General features: G+C 42.2%; 3 protein-coding genes across 8 annotated transcripts in view; 2 read left to right on the top strand and 1 right to left on the bottom strand.

Annotated features, from left to right (window-relative positions):
* Positions 1 to 18,858, bottom strand: part of LOC131098063 (protein kinase C beta type-like) — a 40,717-nt gene that overhangs the window by 18,539 nt on the left and 3,320 nt on the right. For 2 of the 6 annotated variants that reach the window (XM_058045933.1, XM_058045934.1), the window contains exons 9-12: positions 17,591 to 17,723; positions 8,790 to 8,876; positions 8,526 to 8,569; positions 6,578 to 6,609 (exon numbers count right to left, since the gene is read on the bottom strand). In XM_058045933.1, coding sequence (XP_057901916.1) covers positions 6,578 to 6,609; positions 8,526 to 8,545 — 52 coding nt within the window. In that variant the 5' untranslated portion in view covers positions 8,546 to 8,569; positions 8,790 to 8,876; positions 17,591 to 17,723. Of the gene's footprint in view, positions 1 to 6,577; positions 6,610 to 6,919; positions 7,334 to 8,525; positions 8,570 to 8,789; positions 8,877 to 17,590; positions 17,724 to 18,858 lie in introns of those variants that run through there. The other 4 variants (XM_058045930.1, XM_058045932.1, XM_058045929.1 and 1 more) reach the window with 4 other exon arrangements.
* On the top strand, positions 11,534 to 13,182 carry LOC131098145 (ATP synthase membrane subunit K, mitochondrial-like). The gene is made up of 3 exons (XM_058045936.1): positions 11,534 to 11,769; positions 12,340 to 12,432; positions 13,037 to 13,182. Exons 1-3 carry the CDS (start codon positions 11,701 to 11,703, stop codon positions 13,133 to 13,135), a joined length of 261 nt encoding a protein of 86 aa, XP_057901919.1. The 5' UTR covers positions 11,534 to 11,700; the 3' UTR covers positions 13,136 to 13,182.
* On the top strand, positions 14,725 to 18,848 carry LOC131098129 (suppressor of cytokine signaling 1-like). Its single transcript, XM_058045935.1, has 4 exons — positions 14,725 to 14,979; positions 15,702 to 16,080; positions 17,507 to 17,688; positions 17,971 to 18,848. The coding sequence occupies exons 2-4, from the start codon at positions 15,877 to 15,879 to the stop codon at positions 18,293 to 18,295; spliced, it is 711 nt and encodes a 236-aa protein (XP_057901918.1). The 5' UTR covers positions 14,725 to 14,979; positions 15,702 to 15,876; the 3' UTR covers positions 18,296 to 18,848.

Raw genomic sequence — 18,858 nt, 5'->3', positions numbered from 1 at the left:
AAAAATAGCTAGGTGCCGTCAGAAAGGCAAAAAACAAAAAAAGCCAGCTTAAATAATAAGCTATATATGTATCTATATACTATATATATCCATTCATACAATATACAGTAGTATTACTTAATTTTCTTTTTTTTTGTTGTGGCACTGGGCTGCATGTCGAGTGGTTAGCGTGCAGACCTCACAGTTAGGAGACCTGAGTTCAATCCCACCCTCGGCCATCTCTGTGTGGAGTTTGCATGTTCTCCCCGTGCATGCGTGGGTTTTCTCCGGTTTCCTCCCACATTCCAAAAACATGCTAGGTTAATTGGCGCCTCCAGATTTTCCATAGGTATGAATGTGAGTGTGAATGGTTGTTTGTCTATATGTGCCCTGTGATTGGCTGGTGATCAGTCCAGAGTGTACCCCGCCTCTCGCCTGAAGACAGCTGGGATAGGCTCCAGCACCCCCTCGACCCTTGTGAGGATAAGCGGTAGAAATTGAATGACTGTTGTGTCACTTTGCCACAATTACATGTAAATACTGTTATATGTGACAAAGCAAATAGTTATTAGTGTAATATCTAATAATATATCTTATTAATGATGACTTCATTCCATTTTGTGAATATGCTAAGGGCCAATAAAAATTGGTGTCCAACGTGCAGCACGGGGCACTTTGGACATCCCTACAATGCAACCTCAAACAGCATAAAGATGGAGTTGTATCCATCTGCAGCAGTATACAAAGCCAACAGATAAATGAATGAAAAAGGGAAACGTGACAAGAGGGTGAGATGATGAGAGAGACAGGTGGAGATGAAGTCAAAGAGAGATAAACTGTGTGTGTGTTTATGCATGTGTGTGTGGGCAGGAAGGGATGGGTGCACAGCTGGGTTTGAGGCAGTGTGAGGGGGTGGAGAATTCATTTGTGTGTTAGCCACGTGTCAGAAAAGCAGAAACAGAGAAGCGGAGCAACGGCTAACACAGTGCAGCTTCAAGTCGCACTTGAGCCTTCTGCTCATAAATTTTCACTGTTACACACACACTCAGGCGCACACACACACACACACACGCGCAGGCATGCTACAGAAAGACAGGCCGAGTGACCCGCCATGGAGGTCTTTGCTTTGTTGCCTAGCAACCAGGCAGTGCCTGACAGATGAGCCTCCAAATGCCACCCCCTTTCTGAATGACTGGCAGCATTAACAGCCAATCCAACCATTCCAAAAAAAAAAACATTCCTGCAGACATGTGCCAGGAGTAAGCGAGAGGGATGACAATTCCCAGTCTTCAAACCACTGAGACACTCAAGGCGGATTAAACACAGAAGAAGCTCCATGGAGATGGCCTGATGCTACTCAAGTGGACTTTAAAGAGTTTGCCACTTCCCAATTTAAAATGGCGTCAACGTTTGCCCAAATTTGACCTTGGTTTTCCTACACATTGTTTTGTTTTATATACAGTATCATATGGAACAAACTAGTTTGTTTACCCTGTGCTGTATTGTTTATCAAAACTGAGTGCCGAAACAAAACAACATACGCATCTGTGCTTTAAAAAAAAAAATTTCATTGAGTACAACTGCCAAATAACCCGCCATGGAGACCCAAAAAATTTGCAGAACTTTGACAAAGAAGGTGATAAACACTTTTGAATTCAATCTTACCAGCATGTACGGGACGTCTACATAAACAATAATCTCCATTCGCCATTGTTGCTAAATTTCAAGAAATGGGATCAGTGGACGATGCCATACGCGGTGGGCGGCTGGCAAAGCTGAGGACAAACTGTCATTCTGTCATTGCCTCCTGTATTCTACATCGAAACATAACCGTTGTCAGGAACGGAAGTGCACAGTGACTTTTTGAACATCGTGTACCATATATGACCTGAAGAAGAACAATGTGATGGCAGCAATGGAAAGGCGTAAAAAAGGAGTTCAGAACTCCTTTACATCTTTCAGGGTCAATTCTGACATGTAACTTACAGTACTTGTGTGGAAGTAATTGTTTTAGGTAGGAATTGAAGAAATTGAGGTAAAGTGACGTGCACTACTTGACGGAAACCAACAGATGCCCTGTTGATTCAATCTCAGCTCATTTCATTTCTAAAATAACATCATCAGCTATGGTGGAATTGAGTTACATAGATAAATCTAGAAAATCAAATGTTTTCTAAACCAACAATTGCCTCATCACACACACTTGACCGTCGACTGAATTGGTCAGTTCGAAAGAGACCATTACAACCAGCTTCAGTCAATAAGCAGTATGAAGTCAACCCCTTCAGTCCCATTCCATAACAATGACACCATTGGGAGAGGATTTCTTTGAGAAACTATTGCAATTTGAGCTCTAGATTTGTTCTCTCTTGTGTCATTACTGCCAAACAGCAAATACAATCTATTGCAAATGAGTTGTCGTCAGCAGAGTGCCAAGTGGCGGAGTGGAAGTGAGAATCAGCGCCTTCTCAAGTTAACTTTGTACTGAATATAATTTCTCGAAGGAGAGGAGACAACCTGCTAACAAATACTCTAGTTGGCAGAGCTACCACATAGGGCTGCATTATGGGAATTATTCAAGATAAAAATCCATGGACTTGTTTCTGACCTCCTTGGAAGAAGAATTATGGCTTATGAAGTATATTCCTCTTAAAAGGTGACATTTAGGACACCACCATTTCTATTAGGCAGCCTCGGCTTCAAGGTTGCACATACAGCAACAGTGTTCCTTGGTTTTAGTGATGTGCTTTTTTTGTATGTGAACAAGTAGACACATGATCAAATCCACAGCTACCAGACCTGATGAAAAGGTTTATCCAGAAGTCTTTGTTGCATTTAAAAGAAACAGTTCATAGTCTGTAACTGCCAACGCCATTTCCAAACATATAACCCCCCTCGGTTGTCCTCTTATGCTCCCTTTTCTATTGCACTGTACCTCCTCTGCTGCTTGCCATTGACCATTTCCTATGATCAGGCGGGTGCTATTTCTAGGAGCTGGTTATTTGGGGTTCCATATGTGCCATGTCATTATTGTAAACCACTGCCGGTCGCTCATCATTGTTACATCATCATTATAACATTTGAGGATTTCAGCCTTACTTGCGATATCAACAAGAGGGCTTCAGCATAGGAATATATTAATATTCGAGTATTCTACTGAACATTTTCTAGACTAATCGAGTAATCAAAATTTTTTGGCTTGGTTAAAGAGCGATTATAAACACACAAGAGAAAATAATATTTCACAAAATAATGAACAACCAATTGTTTTTATTTTTTTTAGATAATCAATGTTTTTATTTCTTAATTTCCCATTGTGCGTAGGACCAAACTGTATTTTCTTGGGTCTGAAGGACAACAAGATGGTGTAATCTGGTTAAACTTAAGACAAATATTCTTTACAAGATATTGCGTTTTTGCAGTGTTGAAAGTCAAATGTTCTGTTACTCTCAACTGAGTGAGACACACACTTCCTTGTTCCATTACAAAGTATTGTCTGCTAGAAATGATCAGGTACTGACTTTTCCGATCTATAAAAATGCTGTTACAATGTTGTTTTCTCATTTTAAATCATGCCGAAGCATCAGATAATAAGGTTTGCGCATTTGGAACCGAGCCCTGAAAGAGGTTTTGGATGGCTATTTACTTCGCTGTGACTGGTCACAGCGAAGTCGGGGGTCGAATAAATTAAACACAGTGTTTGGGTTGGAAGGAGGAAGTCCATGGAAGACCTAGAAAGCTTTCTGTGTCGGTTATTGTGCTGACCTGCTCTATTAGAGTCCACAACTCAATACAAAATGGCTGAAAATGAGCAAAATAGGTCCCCTTTCATCTCAATGATTGGCGCTACGATAATTTTACCTTGTCTCGGGTCTTCCACGCCAATTCGGGAGGAGGTTATGCAAGTTCTAATATGTGCTGGTGCCACATGTAAGTGCCGCATTACAACAGAATCACGTCACGGTGTTGAACTTGTTGTTTAGCCATGCTTCCCGTCTGTTTTTTCACGTTTTGTTTTCCTTCTCTTTCACTGTCGCTTTATCTTGCCTCTTCAATTTTCCCGCGTCTTCAAACGTCCACTTCCTTCTTTGTCTTCTGCACGGGTGACGTAAGTGCATTGGTGACATAAGCGATTCCTCGAGGCAGGAAAAAATCCTCAATTATTTTTTTTGTAATAGATGGACTAATAATTCGAGGAATCGTTGCACCCCTAATCCACAAAGCAGCATATGGTGAGACATTTCAACAGGATCTTAAAAGTGAGTGTGACTTTTTGTAACACTCTGGTGAACATGAAAGGCTTCTCACAACATATATTGTAATGAAAATATAAAGGACAGACAGAAAGAGGAAGCTTTACCTGCAGAACAGGTACGGAAACACACCCAGAATCTACAGGAGACACCTTTGTCACACGGGTAAGAACACGTCTGCACCACATGTCTGACATTCCTCCTGTGTTGGCGCTCCTCCCATCTAGATAACACTACACTCACTCCTCTAGCTCCTCACTACAGTACTGTGCCTTGCTGGTTTCACGGGTTAAACGAAGCACACGTGCCAACGACTTCAATATTAGTTACAGAATTCTGCCTTTGCAGAATTAAACTATGTTATATAGAAATGTACTAAATCATATGGAGAACTGATTCTAGTACTTTGATTTCCTTATTCAGTTTGACGCTTGAGCATCTCTGTGTGGAGTTTGCATGTTCTCCCCGTGCATGGGTCGGTTTTCTCCGGGTACTCCGGTTTCCTCCCACATTCTAAAAACATACAGGTTAGGTTAATTGGTCCATAGGTATGAATGTGAGTGTGAATGGTTGTTTGTCTATATGTGCCCTGTGATTGGCTGGCGACCAGTCCAGGGTGTACCCCGCTCTCACCCGAAGACAGCTGGGATAGGCTCCAGCACCCCCGCGACCCTCATGAGGATAAGCGGTATAGAAAATGAATGGATGGATAATTGTGTTTCCAAAAAAATGTGTCATATATTTTAGATACAATTTGAAAATGTAATACAATTCATTCATTCATTCATTTTCTACCACTTTTTCCTCATGAGGGTCGCTGGGGGTGCTGGAGCCTACCCCAGCTGGCTTCGGGCGAGAGGTGGAGTACACCCTTGACTGGTCGCCAGCCAATCACAGGGCACATATAGACAAACTACCATTCACACTCACATTCATACCTATGGACAATTTGGAGTTGGCAATTAACCTAGCATGTTTTTGGAATGTGGGAGGAAACCGGAGTACCCGGAGAAAACCCATGCATGCACGGGGAGAACATGCAAACTCCACACAGAGATGGCCGAGGGTGGAATTGAACCCTAGTCTCCTAGCTGTGAGGCGCGCTAACCACTAGGCCGCCGTGCCACCTAATACAATTCAATTTTGTGTTACTTGTTAAAGCCAATCCAACTTGGAGAAAACCTTCTAATAATGATTACAATCCAGCACTAGATATTACATAATGACTGAAACTTTCAGTGTAAACAGTCGATAGGAAGTGAAGCAATGGTCACTTCCTCTTTTTCAACAATATAAGCAGGAATCTAAACTGTAACTGTAATGGGCTTTATAAAAGTAAAGTATTTCTCCCAAGCTGTCAAAGCTGGCAGATATTTGTCAAGGCATGCCTCAGCATGCAGCGCTCATTTTAACTATGATTAACACATTTATTGCAACACACACACAAGCACAAGTCTTATTTATGTGTTAAATTGCTTATTTTCTCTGATTATATCTACTATATTGGGTAATTCCGGTATAAAGGTGACTATAGGGGTGTTATGTTATGTCTAGAAAGCGCTAATAAAGTTACAATGTGTATTTAAAAAGGTCGGTGCGCAACATTGTACAAAAACTGAAACAATATATAAAAATGGACAAAAGGTTTGACTGTACAACATTTAACATCAAAATATGTCCTCAGTATGGAAAAAGTTGGGCCACACCAGGCCTAAAGAAAATGCTTTCTTGCAAAACATAACATATGAAGCTGGTTAGCTAGTCAAATCTAGCCCGGTTTTAACTTTAACCCCTTACAATTACTTGCAGCAGACTAACCCATCAATTGTCTATCACAAATGTGGAAGCTGATCAATACAACATCACAAGTAACCTTTTGACCTGCATGGTTAATTGCAGGTGATCAGCAAACAGCAGGGTACAACAACACAAATAGTAACATACTATGTGTTCAACAACCACAATAATTAACCTGTTGCTGTGACACAACTCTTGTATTGGATGTCATCAGGTTATGTAGTTATACCTAACAAAGTAAGTCCAGTAAGTGCAAAGATTAAGCAAACACAAGATCCATATAAGATTCACGAGTAACATAACAAAATGAGAAAACAACACCCAGTCAATGAAATCTGAGTCAGCAAAAGACGCAGCCAATATGGACAGTTTATCTTATGTGTCTTCTACAACCAGATGTGTTGATGTTCATTCTTGGGTGTGGGTAAACAGCTGCCAACATCAGGACAGTTAGAGCCAACAGGTCATTTTGGTACAAAGCAGACCAGCAGGCCCATATAGACACCCAACACACACCACAAACACAAATTTGTGAATGAGCATCTTACCTTGGCACTGGAATCCCTGCTTACCAAATCCCCTGTAGACACAAGAGAAGGTTGTGATCAATAATAGTAAATTAGGATTAATAATGACGCATTCACGGCCGCTCGGCACATGCAAGAAGCTGCCACTGCGGAAGGAGTGCATGACTATGCGGCAAAAAAAAGAGCCAAGCGACCGCGGCTGTTCCTTTGCTGCAGCCCGAGCGAGTAAGTCCTGCGCCATGCTGCGATTGTTACGACTACAGGAGGTAGATGTTGGATCCAACCGTGAACCGTAGCACTGCGGCGGCATCAAGTGAATCACCTGTGTCCTTCCTCCTTTGCCTCGCTCACACGCACACTCACCAGATGAAGTCGGTGCAGTGGCTGCAGAAGGTGGGCTGCTTGAAGAAGCGTGCGATGAACTTGTGGTTCTTCACTTCGTGCACGTTCTTCTGACGAAGGGCGCCCTGGCGAGCGAAGCCGCGCGCGCCCTCCGCCACCTCTCCGTCGCTGCCGGGGTCAGCCATCTTACGAGGCAGCGGCGGTCCGAGGGAGGAATGAGGGGCTAAGGGGAAAGGCGAAAGGAGGCGGCGGTGGCGGCGGCGGGGGAGAGCGAGTCACCGTGCAGGTGTGTCCTCCTCCTCCTGCTCCTCCTCCTCCTGCTGCTGCTCGTGCTGCTCCGCCTCCTCCCCTCCTCGTCGTCGTTGTCGTCTTCCCCGCCCCTCTGGCAATATTGGGTGGTTTCTGACGAGTTCGCCGCTTCTTGCTGCACGCTTGCTTCCCTGTTGACTGTCAGTGCGAGTCTGCGAGAGGTGGCCGATTGATAAAAATATCCATATTGTCGATAGCGGGTTGGCATCTGTATCAGATCGATACCAGCGTGAGGAAATCGCTATTTTTCCGTTATTTTATGTGTTTATTTTCAAGTTTTTTTGTTGTGTTTTTCAAATATACTATTATATTATTATTTTACAAATGTGGTTTCCACATTTTGGGGAATTTTCCAAGGTTTGGGGGCAAAAAGGCAATCAATTTTTTTTTGTTATTTCACTCTGTTGACTATATTTAGCTCACACAATTCTATAAAATAAAAGGGAATAATGAAATAGTGTTCTTATTTTGGGACGGCACGGCGGTCGAGTGATTAGCGCGCAGACCTCACGGCTAGGAGACTAGGGTTCAATTCCACCCTCGGCCATCTCTGTGTGGAGTTTGCATGTTCTCCCCGTGCATGCGTGGGTTTTGTCCGGGTACTCCAGCTTCCCCCCACATTCCAAAAACATGCTAGGTTAATTGGCGACTCCAAATTGTCCATAGGTATGAATGTGAGTGTGAATGGTTGTTTGTCTATATGTGCCCTGTGATTGGCTGGCGACCAGTCCAGGGTGTACCCCGCCTCTCTCTGCTGTGTGGGTGTGCTGTGATGTGCTGTGTGATATATGTACAACCCACACCCCTTGTAAAAAAACAGCTACTCAGAATGATCTGAAGTCTCACCTTTTCTATGCCGCTTATCTGGAGCCTATCCCGTCTAACTTCAGGCGAGAGGCGGGGTTCACCCTGGACTGGTCGCCAGCCAATCACAGGGCACATACTATAGACAAACAACCATTCACACTCACATTCATACCTATGGACAATTTGGAGTCACCAATTAACCTAGCATGTTTTTGGAATGTGGGAGGAAACATGTATGAGTTTTAACATGTATACATTTGTCACAAGCAGAACTATTGCAGTCACAACTGTCATGACACAATGTGGCTCTACCGCATTTTGTGTAAAACAAAAATGTAGTGGTCGAGCAAGAAAAGCAAACACACTTGCTGTCATTGTTATGTTACTAAAAATGTGCAAACTCCCTATAGACAGCTCATTCTTACGGACGATAGAGGCTTTATGAGACACTGCCACCACCCCACACAACCCCTCCAACTGAAAAAAACTTTTCAGTTGCTCCCAAACTTACCAATCATCACCTACCGTCATTACATCATAAAAAAATGAACAAAAGGGTCATTGGTCAGAGTGTGCTGGTAGCTACAGATGAGAAGCCATTCTTGTCAACCAATCAATTTAGCATTTCATTGCCTTTTTTGGTGTATTGTGCAAAAGAACTTGCCAGGTATAGGGCCATTTTTTATATATTTCAACAAAAATAGCCCAATATGCTACAAATTTTGCCAATGATTATTACACCAAAGGAAACATGTACCTGTTGCTGCTTTTTGCAACTTTGTGTCACTCCTCCTTGCAAAAAAACAAAAAGTGCCTCTTCCCTCAATGGCCGTCAGAGGTGACGCTGCAGTTCAACAAAGGTCTGTGGGCGGAAGATACAGGAAAGAATTTGAGACACAATTGGAGCCTTGCCCCTTGTTGTGCCTGACTGTGTGAAAAGTAGGTGTGTTTGCAATTCAAATAAACAACCCGCCTACTATTGCTAAAACATATATAATGTAACATACAGGTCAGTTTTACACAAAGCAATTGTATAACCAGTGGAAAAAGCAACAGATCTGCACTCGGGGGACCGCGACTCACTCATCAACGCTGGCATGAGCGTGCCGGCAAGGGGATGTTGAACCTGATGTGGGTACGCGGGTTTAGTGAGTCAAGTAAAGGGACTTTTTGCACATGTGCGAGTTTCTCGGGTGTCGTAAATGCCACATTGAGTGTTGAATCATACGTCAACATCAACACCATATTGGATGTGGTATAAGAGAATGGGGAAGAAGTTTCATAATGACTAAAAAATACTTCAGATCTACACTTTGGTTCAATCCTGACCTCCGCCAACTCAAAACTGTAGGCTGCCTCCTAGAACACATTCACAAGAAGACAGGTCTCCCTGCACATTTTTAAATGTATTTCGAACACATTATAACCTACAAATCTACCTAAATGCTGCCAAATCCGCCTACTACTCCAATATTATTCATCATGATGGAAACAACACAAGGGTCTTATTCTCAACTGACAAGAAAATATACTCAACTTCCCATTTCTCATCAGTATCACAATGTCAGCAATATCTGGATTTCATGCATGATATGATCAGCTCTATCCATCAGAACCTGACAACTAGTACTGTGTTGTCTTTCGTCCAACCTCCCAGTCAACAGATTACTGCTCTTATCAGGTCTTCTATGTCCCCCACCTGATAACAAGATCCACACCCAACACTCAAATTGTTCACATGGCACCGTTCCCTCTCCTCTCAAAACTGCCTCAGTTACACCAACACAAAAAAAATGGAGTCCCCTGGATCCTGTGACTTATATCAAGCCTTCCGTTCATTCCCTTCAAGATACTTGAGGGTATATTAGTCACTCAACTCCAGGACTAAGTACTCATAAATAAACTGTTTGAACCCTTAGAGTCTGGGTTTTTCACCCAAGCACAGTACTAAAACAGCGCTCATCCATATCACCAACGACTTCCTTGTAGCAGACTTTGGCCTTCTCTCCTGTCCCTCCTCAACCTTACTGCAGCTTTTGACACAATATTTCCTCGTGTCTCAATATCTCCTATCGTTTAGGCTGCACTGGAGTCTTTGGCACAGCTCTACAGTGCTGCAATTCTTACTTTTCCCAATTTATTCACAAAATGTAAAATCTTCATGCTCACGGTGTCCCCCAAGGTTCAGTCCTTGGTCCCCTATTTTTTTTTTAATCATTTATCTTCTTCAGGGCGGCACAGCGGTCTAGTGGTTAGCGCGCAGACCTCACAGCTAGGAGACCACGGTTCAATTCCACCCTCGGCCATCTCTGTGTGGAGTTTGCATGTGGATCTTTTGTCCGGGTACTCCGGCTTCCCCCCACATTCCAAAAACATGCTAGGTTAATTGGCGACTCCAAATTGTCCATAGGTATGAATGTGAGTGTGAATGGTTGTTTGTCTATATGTGCCCTGTGATTGGCTGGCGACCAGTCCTGGGTGTACCCTGCCTCTCGCCCAAAGACAGCTGGGATAGGCTCCAGCACCCCTCGCGACCCTTGTAAGGGTCTTAGTAATTCATTCATTCATTCATTTTCTACCGCTTTTTCCTCACGAGGGTCGCGGGGGGTGCTGGAGCCTATCCCAGCTGTCTTCGGGCGAGAGGCGGGGTACACCCTGGACTGGTCGCCAGCCAATCACAGGGCACATATAGACAAACAACCATTCACACTCACATTCATACCTATGGACAATTTGGAGTGGCCAATTAACCTAGCATGTTTTTGGAATGTGGGAGGAAACCGGAGTACCCAGAGAAAACCCACGCATGCACGGGGAGAACATGCAAACTCCACACAGAGATGGCCAAGGGCGGGGACCGAACCCTGGTCTCCTAGCTGTGAGGTCTGCGCACTAACCACCAGACCGCCGTGCCGCCGGTCTTAGTAATGTTTGTCCTTATTTTGGCATTCGTTTTCATTGTTAAACTGATGACACTAAAATTTATCTTGCACCATACAACGTTTTTCCATCTTCAAAACATCTCCCGACTCCGACCTTCTCTCTCCGACCACTCTACAAAAATTCACATTAATGCTTTGGTCGCCTCTCGCTAGATTATTGTAAATGCCCTTCTCACGGGTCTTCCGTTGAAACTAACTAAACAAACTATTCTCTATACAGTAAACTCCTCCTCATAACTCCTCATAACCTTCAAAGCACTCCACTTGAAATGTTTTCATTCTTTTATGAATGAATATAATATTCTGAATGAATTCAAACCAAAATAATTTTTGGTGGACTCGTGTCAAATTTGCCTGCTTTAACAAAGGTAAACAGTTTCTAACTTCATACAACGTGTACTACATCAATAAAATCACGTTTTTACTCTATTTTACTATACTTGTAATATGTCGCCTTCCTGTGGCTGAACAGCGAAATCACACCGATTTGTATAATCGAATAGTCAGGACAAGCCACCAAGCCACGCGTCTATTGGGCAAGAGTTTACAAACAGGCATCTCATTGGTCCGATTCTGATGTCGTCAAGACAACCCGGAACTTCATGTGCAGGTGAAGCCGTTGTATAAGTGACCCTGCTTGCCTGGTTATAAGATAATAGCCATCTCTGAAAAGACGCAATTGTTATAAAGTCGACGTTAGCAGATCAAAGTGTGAGAGTTTTGTATTTGAATAGCAATTCGGTCATGCCGACGTCTCCTGTAAAAGTGCGCATCCCCCTCACTAGCTTTGGGCACCTGATAACAGAGGTGAAGGTAGGTCTTTTTTTCCTTCAATACATTTTATGAGAGATATATTTAGGACGTTTTAGTGACTGCTTTATCTATCTGCCTTTTATTGGCACATGACAATCTCTGCAAGGGATACTGTATAAACTCACTTCCTGGACTGCTACACCATACTAGTCAAGAGCAGCAAAAAAAATAATAATAATAATAAATGCAATTGAATTGAACCCGTTTACTTTCGTTTTTGTTATCTTTGAATGACTTCAACCTGCAGAAGAGCACATTCCTCCTGCAGCCATATTGAGATAGATGGTACACTAGGTAAAGAAAGGATTTTCTGACGTAAAAATGAGACAACCATAAAATGATATGACCCCAAGCAACAACATAGTTATGGATTCAAAGGGCGCCCTTTAAATGTTTCATATTGACAACACTGCCTTATAGTTTCGCTTTCTTAATGATGGGACAGTTGGCCTTTCACTATCTTGAATTGGATTTTACAACATAATAAATTAAACATCAGTTTGAAATGATGCAAAAATTGCATCTTTTTTCCGCTAAGGCCTCTCTCTGCTTTTCTGGTGTGCATTTCAGAAGCAACTCTTTGGCATCGAGGCCCCTGCTGCTGACAAGCTGACTGGTTTGAGGAAGTACTTTAACAGCTACACCATACAGGGTCGCCGAAATGTACGTACAGACATCTTCATGTTGTATTATTAACGTATTTCCTCAGGTAGTGGCCTGCTTTCAAATTAACGCCTTGAAACAAAGACCACAGATCATTTGCACAGCTACGAGTGCTAAGAGTGCTGAGACCATTTGAACAATTGCAGCTAACCAAAACAGCAGCACCTACAGAAGCATGTTACATCATATCATCAGTCAGTGAGTGATGGGCGGTGCTTAAATTCTTTGATTTGATATGCATTTGAATGCATAACAAATACTGTCAATTGAACAACTTGTGTATTTTTCATAGCATATTAGTCATAATAAATTAAGACTTCCTGTCCTCTTCATATATTTTGTCAGTGCTGATCTTAAAGGTTAACATCATGATATTAATCAAATATCTGGTATGTATGATCAAAACTTAAGTTGACTAAAACATATAGTATGTATCAAAATAGGCACAAATGTAATATGTGCTAGACATGTTAAAAGTAATTTAAAACTAGTTTCTCCTCTGCAGCTGACAAAAATATTTCCCCTGGCCAGTATATGAGGAAATAAGGAAATGTGGTAAAAGTAAGTACAGCAGTGGTAAAAGTGTCTTTCTTTTCTTTTTCAGTGTGTCTTGGCTACTTACAGCGTCTTAGCTGTAACAGTGATGGCCTATTTCATGCACAGACAAACCAAACAAGAAGCTCAGAGTGACTCCACCGCATAAAAAAAGCACATTTAATGTGAGGAAAAATAAAATGGTGTTGAATAATATATTTGTTTTCAGTAATAGTTCATCTACAGTACATCGGACGTCATGTCTTTCTTTCCTGTTCTGCTACTCATTGTGTTTAAGTAGTTGTTTACTTTCCGTAACCTGCTGTTATTGCTGTGTACAAATGAAAAGTGAAAGTGTCCCACAGCCCCCAGCTTGGAGCGGTCACGTCACACATCTGTCAACATATCATGGAGCGGAAACAGCTGCGCCTCCATTTCACACGGATCTTGTCGCATCATTCATAGCATAGCCACTGGCTTGTGTAGCATTGCGAAGCAGGAGCCACAAAATGAATGATATTATTTGTTAAGGAGATGGAATTTAGGATGGAACTCCACTTGGAGAAGTTTTGTTTATTTTGTTGTTAAATCTAATCCACAAGCTAATCCCAATGCAGGAGCCCTGTCAAACATGGTAATGCTCAGTTTTGATTGGCACTGTGGGAAGGGTGTGCTCATTTAATAACGGCCGTATTAATGCGGTCGTGGTTATTATGGTTCAGTCGAAAACTTAATTTTCTTTAAAATTTACATTTTACAGTTTTGATCTTAAGGTGGTTCTACGTCAAGCTTCAAAATGCAAAAAGAAGAAATGGGAGTGCGACAATTTCACATTGCCAGCTTTTGTTTGACGCCCCTGCACAACCTAAAGTGCTACTGAAGGGAAAAAAAAGCACCCCAGATCATGTTTTTTGCCTCGTTCACTGTGCCATGGAAGCCATCTGGATCAGAGAATAAAACTTTTTTTTCCCCACCTTTCAATGTCCCATGGATGGTGCTTTCGTGTAAACTCCAAACAGGCAATTTTGTGGCATTGCAGGAGATGAGGTTTGTGAATAATTTTTTGTTCTTAAAACCATTTTGGACTACACTCAGCATCGGTAATAACCTTCATTTATACCAAGGGTTGTCCCCTGTCTTGATAGACAGCCAATTGGAGCCTCGGCTCAGGGCTGGTGACATTTTTTGGGGGGTCTACCGCTTAACTTCTTTGTTCCATTACTCTCAGGATCTTTTATGAAGTTTCAAATGACTATTTATACCATACTCATACTATTTATACTATACTCATTACTGTGTCCAACTCAGCGGCAATGGCGCTGAGGGCTACATTTTGATCAGGAGTTGTGTGTGTATAATATATTAATATAATATAACAAAGAATTGCTTCGATAAATTATTAATTCATTCATTCATTTTCTTATCCTTACGAGGGTTGGGGGGGGGGGGTGGAGCCTATTCCAGCTGTCACAAAGTCACTTCTGGAGTGACCTTAAGGATACTCGGAAGTACCCTTTTTTAAGAACCACGGTTCAATAGCGACTATATACAACACAGCGTTTGTGTTTCCAGGAAAACAACAATATTTAACCATATTTATTCTACCCATGTGCGGTCGTTCCCTCGTCGTAATGCATCTTTTGCTGTCAATATAAACATACACGCATCAAGCGCCCTTCACAGTTAAAAGAAGCCCAGAAAATAAAACGACAATCTGATTTCGTAAAGGAGTCAGCAGCCTTTAAATACATGGGTCCACAAACGAAAGCGAAATCTGCGGCGCACCTGTAAGTCACGTGATTTAACAGAATCGCTCGGCTTTGGAAAATGGTTTCAATTCATGAAGGTCGACGCTAGAGGCCGCTGTGCCTGTGTTTGACGTGTGTGGAGTCTCCAGACCGAACGTAACCGTGATGTTTAACCCCTCCTCCGAATGAAATCTTAAAATGAAAGTAAAACATATTTCCAGAGGGGTCGAGCTGCAGATCAGAATAACATTCAGCTGGAAGTTTCGTGAGTACATCATTCTATTATTATTATTATTATTATTTATTCTTGGAGGAAAATTATTTATTTACTGTATAGCTGAAAACCACAGTCTTTTTTTTTTTTACCATTTTGTGCTATTATCATAGTCAAGGACAGTGTCTACCCATATTTAACACAAGTCTGTGTATTTGTACACAATATACAGCGTTTTATGTATAAATGTAAGTATGTATATATTGTTACTGTATACTGTATAGCTGTTTTTCCATGCATTATTGAGTTTAAATGCATTTAACTTGCAGTGTTCAGTCAGGGTGGACATGCAAGCCTAAAAGTATAATTCTCATTTATTTGAACAGTAATTGCAGGGAGGAGGTGCACACCATTTTGTTCATTAAGTAATTTAGAGGACAATCTGGCAAGTGAATAAGAGCGGTTTACTTTTATTAAAGTACTCATATAGAGATGTTTTTAATGCATGCTGAGAAAGTGAAATCATCCTAGCGTGTTTCAGATTTTTTTTTTTGAGTCACACAACTTTTGATAAGTTTTTAAGATAAGATAAGATATGCCTTTATTCGTCCCTCAGTGGGGACATTTTTAACATTCTGGCTTAATTTTTCAGTGAATAATGCATGGATCTTGATGGTAAACATTGTATTTTGTTGATGTTTAATAGGATTAGGATGATGCTAAATCCTGACATTAGCTTGTATGTACAGTAAATATGTCTTTATGTATTCCAGCTCCTCGTTTGATCAGAGACCAGTGATGACACTTATGATGAAGACTAGAAGCAGCATGGACCCACTAAGTGGGCAAAGTACCTGAAGGCGTTGGCCACAGACTTGCTGCCTGTGGTTAACAGAAGAGAAAATAGTAAAACATGTGGCGGTCCATTGGAGGATTCTTTTTTATAGGATGGTTAGAGATAACCTGGTTAGGAAAGTAGCACAGAATGCAAACCAGAACCAGAATAATGCTCCCGATGAAGCTGCAAGATCTCAACAGGTCCACAATGCAGAGAGTGAGAAACCAAAGCAGCAGACAGAGGCGGATGTGCGCCACTGGAACAAGCTCCACTATCTACACCTCTCAGACGAGGAACTTGAAACCTGGTGTCAGGTACGTATCTCACTTTACTTCATTCTACTGCAACAAGAGTGGGGAGTGACCTAAAACATGATGGTTTCACTTTCAAATGCCACACTGAGTCTGTTTATTTGCGTGTGAAAACATCATCCCGTGAATGCTATGTTGTGCATGGAAATATTCAGAGATGATATCGCAATCACAATATACTCGCCCAATGTGATGAACAATGATAATGCTCAGCTCAATCTAAAAAGGTAGTAGATTCACTTTCACCCATGCCTTAGACCTCCGCTGTGTTCTTAGTGTGCCCCGGAAGCTGACAGTGCAACAGCAACAGCTTGTGACCACGTTGGATCAGAAACACAAACTTTTACTCCCAAGTCCCCAAATACCAGAAAGCTCTCAAAGGAGGCCAGAAAAAGTCACCGGATTTGTCGCCAAGAGGGTTTGGAATGTCAACACTGATTAGATTGTACCTAAAGAAGTTGATTCACAATGTTTATGGGGGTTCTTACACCGACTTGCCCCAAAAAATCCCTAAAATCTAATCCTTGGTTCTCAATAGGTGGCCCACAAGCCAAATCCGGTCTGTCGAAGATCACCTTGTAGGGAGCAACGGCGAGGTGTACACGTCACAATGAAGAGTGCGTCTTTAAAAAAAATATGGAGCTGAAGTACAAGAAGTACAAGAAGTACAAGCTCAAAACCATATAATATGCCTCTCTCAGTTATTACAGGCATACAGTATATAGTATTGTATGTACAGAAACAATTACACAACATATCTTGTCAAAGCATCTTTCTGCTGGAAAATGATGAGTGAATTGACTTTTAAGACAGCGCCCTCTGCTGTATTCACAGCTTATAGCACCATCAAACCACTGTACATTTTTTTTTACAATTTAAAGTATCCACTCCAGAAGTGACTTTTGATTCAAAAAAATAAATATAAATCGATATAATTTATCGAGGGGCGGCGCAGCAGTCGTGTGGTTAGTGCGCAGACCCCACAGCTAGGAGAGCTGAGTTCAATTCCACCCTCGGCCATCTCTGTGTGGAGTTTGCATGTTCTCCCCGTGCATGCGTGGGTTTTCTCCGGGTAGTCCGGTTTCCTCCCACATTCCAAAAACATGCTAGGTTAATTGGCGACTCCAAATTGTCCATAGGTATGAATGTGAGTGTGAATGGTTGTTTGTCTATATGTGCCCTGTGATTGGCTGGCGACCAGTCCAGGGTGTACCCCGCCTCTCGCCCCAAGGACAGCTGGGGTAGGCTCCAGCAACCCCCCGCGACCCTCGTGAGGAAAAAGCGGTAGAAAATGAATGAACAAATTTAAAGTAGAGAGAATAAATCCCCAAATATGCAGGGAACAAATGCTGCTGCTTTAGCTTTGGGTTTACGCTAAAAGAGCAACTGCTCCCATGATGCTGAGAGTGCCTTCATATGTGTGCTGCAGACTGGAGCGGACGCCACCAGCTTGCCATCTCATTTGCGACCATTCCGTAGCCTGGACGAGTACAAACTGGTGAAACACACTCACCGTCAGCTTCGTCATAGTTCTTACTACTGGGGACCAATGACCATGGCGGAAGCGCACAAAACGCTCTCATATTCGTCACCAGGCACCTTCCTCATCAGGTAATTCCAATGTGGATTCTCCTTGGTTTGGGAATCTAAAAGAGACGGCAAATTCAATTTGTTGCTGAGTTTATTTATGTGAAACAAGTTATACAAGTTATATGTAATTACAAATCAGTGTACTGGATGTATCAACAATAATTAGGTTATTAATGTAATTGTATAATTACTGCTATGTCTTAAATGTGTATTTAAACCACTTTATTCAGCACACCTGCACTGTATGACTGCAAGAGTCTACCAAAGCGTAAACTAAAGAATGACTGGTTTTGATATTTCTAGAGACAGCGGCCAGCCGGATGTCTTCTTCACTCTGAGCTACCAAAGCAACGATGGGCCGATAAGCATCCGTGTGATGCTCAACAAGCTGCTCTTCTCTCTGTATGGAAGCCAAAAGACTTTCCCCTCCCTTTTCGCTCTGCTGGCGCATTACAGCAGCTCATCCTGTAAGTTGACTGTGCCGTACCGCATGGAGAGGCCTGAGCGCCTCAAGCAGCTCTGCAGGAGAGCATTGGTGAACACGTATGGAGCAGAGAACATAAGGACCTTACCTGGACTCAGCTGTGAGGTGAAAGACTACATTCAGGCCTATCCTCACTCTCTATAGTGTGTGCATGTATGCGTTCATATACAACCTGTTCAACACAGATTGAGCGTTTTAAATGCTAAGCATTTGTGTTCAATATTTGCGCTCATGTTTGTTGTGATAACATGATGCGTGGATAATGTGTACAGTTTTAAGTATGCTTAAAAAAAGGAAAGGGCAGCAGTCATTGTCTCCACTAGGGGGCAGAAAAACATCATACAATGAAAGTACTACATTTACTTTTAGTGTGTGTATGTGTGGCCTGCGATTGGCTGGTGAGCAGTCCAGGGTGTACCCCGCCTCCCGCCCGAAGTAAGCTGGAATAGGCTCCAGCATACCCCCGCGACTGAGGATAAATAGTGAGGATAAACAGCATAAAAAATGGATGGATGGATGGATCCCATAATGACAGTACATTGAACAGCAAAATCTAGTAGAAGTAGAACTCATCTGTCAGGATTATTGGTGTAAATTACTGTCAATGTCATTGACAGAACTTAGTTCTAGGTACAGAGAAGCCACTACCATAAAATTACTGAAATGTTTATTCTTTTATGCTCAGATGTTACCTTTTCATTTCTTTG

The sequence above is a fragment of the Doryrhamphus excisus genome, chromosome 1, assembly GCF_030265055.1.
Source record: "Doryrhamphus excisus isolate RoL2022-K1 chromosome 1, RoL_Dexc_1.0, whole genome shotgun sequence".
Lineage (NCBI taxonomy): Eukaryota > Metazoa > Chordata > Actinopteri > Syngnathiformes > Syngnathidae > Doryrhamphus > Doryrhamphus excisus.
The sequence above is the reverse complement of the archived record's forward strand: the minus strand, read 5'-3'. Positions and strand labels throughout refer to the sequence as shown.

Bases quoted from the DNA above. Each gene is read 5' to 3' on its own strand.
- LOC131098129 (XM_058045935.1), top strand. From the start codon at position 15,877: ATGGTTAGAGATAACCTGGTTAGGAAAGTAGCACAGAATGCAAACCAG. The intron at 16,081-17,506 runs GTACGTATCTCA...TGTGTGCTGCAG, and splicing joins AACTTGAAACCTGGTGTCAG to ACTGGAGCGGACGCCACCAG. The intron at 17,689-17,970 runs GTAATTCCAATG...TGATATTTCTAG, and splicing joins CCAGGCACCTTCCTCATCAG to AGACAGCGGCCAGCCGGATG.
- LOC131098145 (XM_058045936.1), top strand. From the start codon at position 11,701: ATGCCGACGTCTCCTGTAAAAGTGCGCATCCCCCTCACTAGCTTTGGG. The intron at 11,770-12,339 runs GTAGGTCTTTTT...TGTGCATTTCAG, and splicing joins ACCTGATAACAGAGGTGAAG to AAGCAACTCTTTGGCATCGA. The intron at 12,433-13,036 runs GTACGTACAGAC...TTTCTTTTTCAG, and splicing joins CCATACAGGGTCGCCGAAAT to TGTGTCTTGGCTACTTACAG.